The sequence below is a fragment of the Monodelphis domestica genome, chromosome 2, assembly GCF_027887165.1.
Source record: "Monodelphis domestica isolate mMonDom1 chromosome 2, mMonDom1.pri, whole genome shotgun sequence".
Classification (NCBI taxonomy): Eukaryota; Metazoa; Chordata; class Mammalia; order Didelphimorphia; family Didelphidae; genus Monodelphis; species Monodelphis domestica.
This window is the reverse complement of record NC_077228.1, coordinates 543518627-543527521: the sequence shown is the minus strand read 5'-3', so window position 1 is coordinate 543527521 and position 8895 is coordinate 543518627. Positions and strand designations below refer to the sequence as shown.

At 50.2% G+C, this 8895-nt stretch overlaps 1 protein-coding gene across 1 annotated transcript; it reads left to right on the top strand.

The window, feature by feature from the left end:
- The first annotated feature begins 2287 nt into the window (after positions 1-2287).
- Positions 2288-3713, top strand: LOC100024125 (keratin-associated protein 10-2-like). The gene is made up of 3 exons (XM_001375436.4): positions 2288-2388; positions 2665-2741; positions 2863-3713. The coding sequence occupies exons 1-3, from the start codon at positions 2288-2290 to the stop codon at positions 3711-3713; spliced, it is 1029 nt and encodes a 342-aa protein (XP_001375473.4).
- Positions 3714-8895: the final 5182 nt, after the last annotated feature.

Genomic DNA, 8895 nt, shown 5'->3' with positions numbered 1-8895 from the left:
TCAACTTGCTTCTCTCTGCATCAGTTCATGTAGATTATGCCACCTCTTTCTGAAATCATCCTGTTATCATTTCTTATAGCACAATAGTAAGAGGAAGGATTTTTAGAATCTAACTCAAATCCAGAAGTAGGAGGCCACAGTTGAAGGGATAAAGAAAGGATTTTGGAAAGGTGGACAGAATAATAATTAAAAGGGAAAGGAATACTGCCTACCCTTGGATCCAGCCATAGCACTGCTGGGTTTGTACCCCCAAAGAGATCATAAGGAAACAGAGTATTCATAGCTGCGCTCTTTGTGGTGGCCAAAAATTGGAAAATGAGGGGCTGCCCTTCCATTGGGGAATGGCTGAACAAATTGTGGTATATGTTGCTGATGGAATACTATTGGGCTGAAAGGAATGAACTGGAGGAACTCCATGTGAACTGGAACGACCTCCAGGAACTGATGCAGAGTGAGAGGAGCAGAACCAGGAGAACATTGTACACAGAGACTCATACATTGTAGCACAATCAAACACTGACTTCTCTACTAGCAGCAATGCAATGACCCAGGGCAATTCTGAGGGACTTATGAGAAAGAATGTACCCACATCCAGAGGAAGAACTGTGGGAGCAGAAACACAGAAGAAAAACAACTGCTTGATCACATGGGTCGATGGGGCTATGATTTGGGGTTATAAACCCTAAATGATCACCCTAATGCAAATATCAATAATATGGAAATAAATCTTGACCAGAGCCACATGCAAAACCCAGTGGAATTGTGCATCGGCTTTGGGAGGGGATTGGGAAGAGGGGAGGGGAAGAAAATGATTTTTGTAATCCTGGAAAAATACTCTAAATTAAACAATTAAATAAAATAAAAATAATAAAATAAAAAAGGGAAAGGGATAAGAGAGGGATCTTTGGAAACATGGACCAGTTTGGAAGTAGGAGGGCAAGGGGAGAAAATAAGGGAAAATTTTTCTGAAGAGGGTATGAATTGGAGAGTCAAGTTGAGAAGGGGTAAGGTGAAAAGAAAAGGAGGACAAACAGTAAGAAGGAATAGAGAAGATGGTAATTCCCAGCTAGTAACTCTAACATTGGGTGTAATGCAAATAATTCTCCCATAGGAAGAAAAGGGATTGCAGAAAGGATCCAAAACAAGGGCCTGACAATGTGTTGTTTACAAAAGAAACACATTGAAAATTAGTCACACAGAGAGTAGAGGGGAGGGGCTATAGCAGAATATACTATGTCTCTGAATATAGGAAAGGGAGGGGGTAGCTGCCATGATCTATGACAGAGATTGGGCTGAAATTCATATAATTGAAAGGAATGAATAGGGTAAACAATATTATGTTGGGGGGGGGAGGTACTGTGGACAATGAAACATTACCAATATTGGAGCTGTATGCATCAAGTATTATAGCATCTGTATTTTTTAAATTAAAACTAAATGAGATACAGAAGGAAATAAATAACAAAATAATAGTGAGAGACTTTAATTTCCCCCTTTCAGAACTAGAAAAATCTAACCACTAAAAGAAACTAAGAAACAAGTTAAGGAGATTTTAAAAGAACCTGAGATAAGTTAAATATGATAGATATCTGGAGAGCCCAAATACACACATGAGATTAATAGTGGATCTAATCCTGAGCATACACATAATTCAAACAGTTTTTGATGGGATAACAATGGTTTACAGAGGACAGATATTTTGCAAAACTTTTCCTATAACACTCATTATATTATGGAAGTAATCCTACATTCCTGGAGGGTTGTGGCCTTGGAACAAAAGTTCTAGTGGGTATGACCAAGCAGGAAAAATTTGGTAACATTAAAAGAAAAAGCTGGGAGGGCCTTTCAGGAACTTATACAAAGTGAAGTGAGCAGAACCAGAAAAATATTGAACCCTGTAACAGTAATACTGAATGATGATCAATCCTAGTTATTCTCAGCAATGCAGTGATCCAAGACAATCCCAAAGACATGATGAAAAATGCCCTCCACCTCCAGGAAAGGAATAGATAAGAATCTGAATGCAGATAGAAACATGCTGTATTTATCACTTTCCCTCCCTTGTTTTAGTTTGTTTTTGTGAGTTCTCTTTCACAAAATGACTAATATGGGAAAAGGTTTTACATGATTGCACAGGTAAATTTATATGAGATTGCTTACTGTCTCAGGAGGGAGGGAAGGCAAGATGGAGGGAGAGAATTTGGAACCCAAAAAACTTTTTCTAAGAATCCACTACTGTTTTTGCCAATGAAAAAACAATAAGAATACGACATATATTTTGGCCAACATGGTCACCCTGTTGGTCCCCAAATATGATATTCTGTGTTCTCCCCCCCAAACTACTGGGTATCTGGGAATGCAGCCTGTCGACTCCCAGTTGCAGGAATTGTGAGCTTGTACCTTGTACAGGAGGCCTTCCTTGTCCCCCGGGAGAGTGTTCTCCCTCCCTGGAAACCCCACAGCGTGTGCCTGTCTCTATACAAGGCACCCTCCACCCCTCCCTCATCCCCAGCTGTCCCTTTTGCCCCAGGATGCTCCAGACTAGCCAGGCACCGGCAACAGGAGTTTCCTGAAAGGAAGAAATGGAGGCCCAAGTTAGGCTGTTTGTGGCTGGTGGGCACCTCCTGGGCCACGAGGGCTCCATCCCTTATGACGGGTCTGCAGGTGCCAGTTAGACAACAAGGAAGAATCAGGTGCCCCTTGGCACATCCTCCTGGCAGGCAGGTATAAAGGGCCCCCTGGTCAGGAGACATTCACACACTCACTCACACTCTCTCACTCACACTCACTCTCACACACTCTTACACTCACCCTCTCCCCAGCAGCCCCTCTCAGCCAGGCTCAGTCTCTTCCCTGCACCAGGCACTCAGCCCCTGCCCTTGTCCTTCGCTGCCCAAAGCCCCGACCCAGCGGCTTCCAGCATGGCACACAGCTGTTTCTCTGGGCCCCGAATGCCCTCAGCCTCCGCCAACTCTGTCTGCTCCAGTGATGTGAGCTGCAGCAGCAACGTCTGCATGCCCAGCTCGTGCCTGGGGGGCTCCTCCTGGCAGCTGGACGACTGTCCAGAGAGCTGCTGTGAGCCTTGCGGCGGCTGTGGCCCCTCCTGCTGCCCAGCCCCTTGCTACCCGCCTGCATCCTGCTTCACCCTCATGTGCCGGCCAGTCTGCTGCATGCCCGCCTCCTGCCAGCCCTGCCGAGCTGTCTGCACCCCCTCCTGCTGCCAGTCCACTGACTGTGGGGCTTCCTGCTGCCAAGCATGTCCCATTGTCCCCATGCAGTCCTGTTGCTGTGTGCCTGTATGCTGTAAGCCCAGCTACTGTGTGACCTCAGCCTGCCCAGCCTCCTCCTGCTGCCAGCCTCCCTGCTGTGTGTCCCTCACCTGTCGGCCAGTGTGCAGCCCAGCCACCTGCTGTGTGCCTCTGTCCTGCAAACCCACCTGCTGCACCACCTCCTCCTCCTCCTCCTGCTGCTGTGGCCCCTCCAGCTGCTATCCCACCTCCTGTGTGTCTCTCATCTGCCAGCCAGTGTGCAAACCAGCCACCTGCTGTGTGCCTCTCTCCTGCAAACCCACCTGCTGCACCACCTCCTCTTCCTCCTGCTGCTGTGCCCCCTCCTGCTGCCGCCCCACCTCCTCTGTGTCCCTCATCTGCCGGCCCACCTGCTGCAGACCCTCCTGCTGCTCCACCTCCTGTGGCCAGAAATCCTGCTGTTGAACCCAGGGCTCTGCTCTCTCTCCACCCTGCTCCCCCCTTCACGAGCCTCAGCAGCAGCCCAGCAGCACCCCCACAGGAGTCCTCCATTCGGCCCTCCAGGCCCCCCTAAGCACCTCCCCCACCCCAGGTCCCCCGGGGCCCTGACAAAGCTCCTCAGATGCATGGCTGGCCCCCTCTTCCTTTCCTAGGCCCCAGCTCAGCCTGCAGGATACCCCCCTGCCCGCTGCCCCCAGGCTCCCTCCAGGCTCCCAGTGTGTGGGCACAGCTGGGCAGGGGCTCCCCTAGCAATAAAGTGCATCCGTGACCCTCCTTGACCTCCCACTCAGACTCTTTTCTTGTCCTGCGTTCAACAGGCCAGTTTTGGAGAGGGCAGCTGAAGTGCCAAACAGGGGTCAGCTGGGTAGCTCAGTAGATGGAGAGCCAAGCCTAGAGACAGGAGGTCTTGGGTTCAAATTTGGCCTCAGATACTTCCTAGATGTGTGATCCTGGGCAAGTCACTTGAGCCCCATTGCCTGCCCTTACTTCTCTCCTGCCTTGGAGCCAATAGGCAATATTGATTCTAAGACAGAAGGGAAGAGTTTTAAGTGTGCCCCGGGACAGACCCAGGAGACCCGAAGGCCACAGAACTGGATGTGAACTGACCGCTACCCCCACACACGCCTCACCAGGGTCATGCTGGGGTTCTGGTCCACCCCTCCCCCAACACTGCCCCCTACACACAGTCAGCACTCCCTCCCCCCAGAACCGCCCGGGATGGCCCAAAGCAGCTCCCTCCCAAGAGAGCCTCTGCAAGTGCTGAGCGAGGCTGCCCTGCGTCCCCTCACTTGGTTCTGAGGAAGGGCCTCCCTGGGCTCAAGCCATGCCTCAATGGGCCTTTGGATATCAGGGGATCCACAGCCTGGCTCTGCCTCGCCTCAGGAACCTGCAAAGATCCCCGGTCTGAGTGCAAATTCTGCATGAGCTAACTGGGAGGATGAGAAAGGGCAGGAAATGTTCTCTTGGTCTAGATGGGCCCAGAGCCAGTTAGTACGTGAAGGAGAAGGAGCCATGGTGGGCCCGGCACAGGGCACCTAAGGGTCCAGCCTGGGCACGTGCTGAGGAGTTCTGCTGGGCACATCACCAGCTCACACAGCTCTCAAATGGGCCTTTCAGTGGCTCTGGTGCCAATGTCAGTCTCCTGCCGCCCCTCAACCCCCCACGCAGGAGTCATCAGTGACTTCCCGTCTTCCTTAAAAATCACGAGTAGTGAGGGCAGCTGGGTAGCTCAGTGGATTGAGAGCCAGGACCAGAGATGGGAGGTCCTGGGTTCATATCTGGCCTCAGACCCTTCCCAGCTGTGTGACCCTGGGCAAGTCACTTGGCCCCCATTTCCTAGCCCTTACCACTCTTCTGCCTTGGAGCCAATACACATATTGACTCCAAGATGGAAGGTAAGGGTTTAAAAAAAAATCACAAGCAGCTCCACCACCATAGCTACCTCCCTGTCTCTGACAATCCCAACAACAATTGAAGAGGACACCAGACACACGTGCAAGAATGGAGACCCGACTCACAACAGGGCAGTCATGGCCCAAGTCTAGCCAACTTGGAGTCTCTGCATGCCTCGTGTCCAAGCAGCCCCGTGATCCTCTACGACCAAAGCCCAGCCACATCCATGGCCACCAACAGGACACGATGGCTCCAAGGCACACTGAAGATGATTAAGACCAGCAGATACCACAGGGCAGGACACCATCAATGCATGTTCCAAGATATTCGGAGAAGGAAGTCCAAATGAGGGGGAAGAGGCACCAGTTTCCATCCGGTCAGGTTCCCTTTGAGGGGAACTACAAGCACTGCTAAGCAAGGACACCTCCAGAGGAACACACATGGATATTCATCCATGAACTTTTACCTCTATCCCTCCTATGCCCATTCCCACTTTTCCTTGCAGGAGGAGAGCTCTGTCTTGGGAAAGAGACAGCATGCTCAACAAGGGCTGAGGCTTCTTGTTATGGCCCAGGAGGGGGACAGTCAGACTCTTTTGTTAGGTCCCATTTTTTCAATGAGGCTGCCAAGCTTCCTGGGACCCACAGGAAGGACAGAAGTAGAATCTTTGAATGACCTAAAGCTGGTCTTTCCAAATAACTTTTTAAAATGTAAAGATGGCCTTTTTTCTTAAAATTTTGGGGGAGGAAGAAGAGGAAGAGTGTAGCATTCCAGATGTATAAGCATCTAAGAAATATGATTGATGTATGGATATATCAGACACATGGCCAGACTCTGATATTGGGGAGCAAACTCATTAACATAGTGCCTGGAGCCAAACTCATTTGCAAAGCCCAGGTTGGATTTACCCATGCCTTGTTGTCTTCATTACCATTTCAACCAATGTCAATCACCTATGCTTTGTTAGCCTCCCAATCCACAGCTGAATAAAAGCGAGGAAGCTGGTGCTGTTCCTTCTCCCGCTGATTCTCTTTTCCTCATTCCTATCTAGGAATTCTTACTTCCACTTAGTGTTCTCTTATTTCTCATGTTTTCCCATTATTAATTTTTCAGGAAAACATCCCGGGAGCATGCGCCGCTCCCCATATCAATTCACTTCTCTGTGTCTCTTGATTTATCACCCATTTTCCTCAGACTCCTTTCTCCTTCTCAAGTCAAAACCCACTAAGCAAAAACTTTATGTAGCAACTGCTGGTCGGACTGCTATAAAGAGGAAGAGGAGGAGGAGGAAGAGGAAGGAGGAGGAAGAGGAGGAGGAAGAAGAGAAAGAGGAGGAGGAAGAGAAGGAAGAAGAAGAGGAAGAGGAGGAAGAGGAGGAGGAAGAGGAAGAGGAGGAGGAAGAGAGGGAGGGAGGAAGGGGAAGAAGAGGAAGATGAGGAGGAGGAGCCAGTGACTCATCAGGGTTTCTCTAGAGAGAGCTGACATTGTCATCCTGAGTCTCTGGGGTTGTCTGGGATGACAGTATTGCTGAGAATAGGCAGGACTTCCACACTGACATGTCGAAGAAGATTGCTGTGGTGCTGCACAACGTTCTTCTGCTTGAGTCACTTTGCCTTGCCTTAGTTCATGTAAATCTTCAAGATTCTTCAGAAATCAGCCTGCTCATCATTGCTTAGGGCGCAGCAACATTACGTAACTATCCCACACCCACAATTTGTTCGGCCATTCCCCAATTTATAACCCTGGGAGGCCACAGAAGGGCCACAATGAATATGTTTGTATCTAGAGATCCCCCTTTTCAGATCTCTGTAGAACACAGGCCCAGGAGTGGAATTGCTGTATGACAGGGTATTTGCTGCTTTAGAGCCTTCGGGCCTGACTCCAGAAGGCAGGATGAGAATGCAACTGCATCAACACTATATTTGTGCCTTGATTTCCCCACATGCACTCCAATGGGAACCATTTGCCTTTTCTGCAATGTTGGCCAATCTGAGAACGGCGAGATGCTTCATCAGAGAGGCTTCCTTTCCATTTCTCAAATCAAATGGATTTAGAGCATTTTTGACCTGAATACAGAGACTTTGACTTTTTGGTCGAAAAACTGCCTGTTTAATCAGGTGCAGAGCCAAGATGGCACCTTGGTAGCAGCAAAAGCTGAACCTACTCTGAAGATCCTTCCAAACCAATCTTTGAAAAGCACCCCAAAATGCCAGGAGGCAAAAACCACCAGCAAAGCAGAGATGGGGAATCTCCATTAGATAAGGGGGAACCAGAAGGAAAACTGCATATAGAGGAGTGCTGGTCAACCCCCTTCCCCCTCCCCCACTTACTACTGCACCAGGTTTGGAGTCTAGGCTTAGGCCAACGTTGGGATCCCAGGACAGCTCATCACCCCAAAAGGAGCTGCTAAAACTACTTTGGTGCAGAGAGGTCCTTTCCCCTAACTCTGACCTCGTTGGGTGATCGGCCCAGGGGTGGGATTGCTGGGTGAAACGGTGTGCAGTCTTTAAGCGACCATTGGGCAGAGTTGCTCCTATTGCTCCTCAGTGTGGTTGATTCAGGTCACAATTCACCAACAGTGTAAGAGTATCCCAATTTCCTCCCCTCTTTATCCTTGGCCTCTGGGCCATGCTTCCCAATCTGAGAGGGGGAGCGGGGGTGTCAGGGCTCTTTTCATTTGTGTTTCTTTAATCAACACTGACTGGGAGCATTGCTTCAAAGGTCTAACCATAGTTTATCTATCTCCAGCTGTCAACCGCCTCTCCTTACCAGTGGGCCATTTCCCACCTGCAGAAGGCCTTGAATTCTTAGACGTTCAGATCAGATCGACACACATTTGGAAAATGAGGTCTTGTCTGAGATCCTGATACAAGACGTTGGCTCAGGCAGTTGCTTTCCTTCTGATGGTAGCTGCTTTGACTTCATCGGTAGAAAACGTTTTAATCACATGAAATCAACATGATCCACTCCCACTGTCGGGGTCTCCTCCGGGGCTCGTTGGTCGTCAGTCGTCCTATGCTGGCAGTCGGAGGGCTAAACTCTTCCACTGCCTCCTACTTGGTTCCTGGGGCCTCCCTTGGCTTGTTCATTGAGGCTCCACTTACACTTGATCTTGCTGGCTGGGAGTGCTCTGCCTAATTAGAGAGGACAACCAGCTTGGGTGGAGGCCACGTTCCCAGCCCTGAGGTGGGGAGGAGGGAGAGGATCCAGGTCACTCTCCTGCAGCCTCCTGGACTAGCACCCTGGGGCAGTGGGGCCCCATGACCAGAGGAGCACAGACTGCTGCAGACCAGCCCAATGGCAGCACTGGCAAGCCTTGCTCGGCTCAGGCCCTGTCACTGTCTGCCTCTCTGGGGGCTGGACCCAGGGACACCTAGCCAGGGGGCACCTAGGCTGGGAAGTGGATAAAGGACAGAGTCCAGAAAAGAACAGAACTGCTATACAGACTCAGGTACCTACTAGCTAGCTGTGTGACCCTGGGAAAGTCACTTCACCCTGTTTGCCTCAGTCTCTTCCCCGGTTAAATGAGCTGCAGAAGGAGATGGCAAACCACTCCAGGATCTTTGCCAAGGAAACAGCTCATGGGGTCCGGAAGAGCCAGCCAAGACTGAAAACCACTGAAGCACCAACAACAACAGCCACTGAGGGGCTCCCACACATCGCACCCTACCACGTGCTGCCTGGACCAGGACATGATTCATTCAGGCAACTCTCCACACTTGCCACCCAGGCAGCCCAAAGGCCCCCTGACATT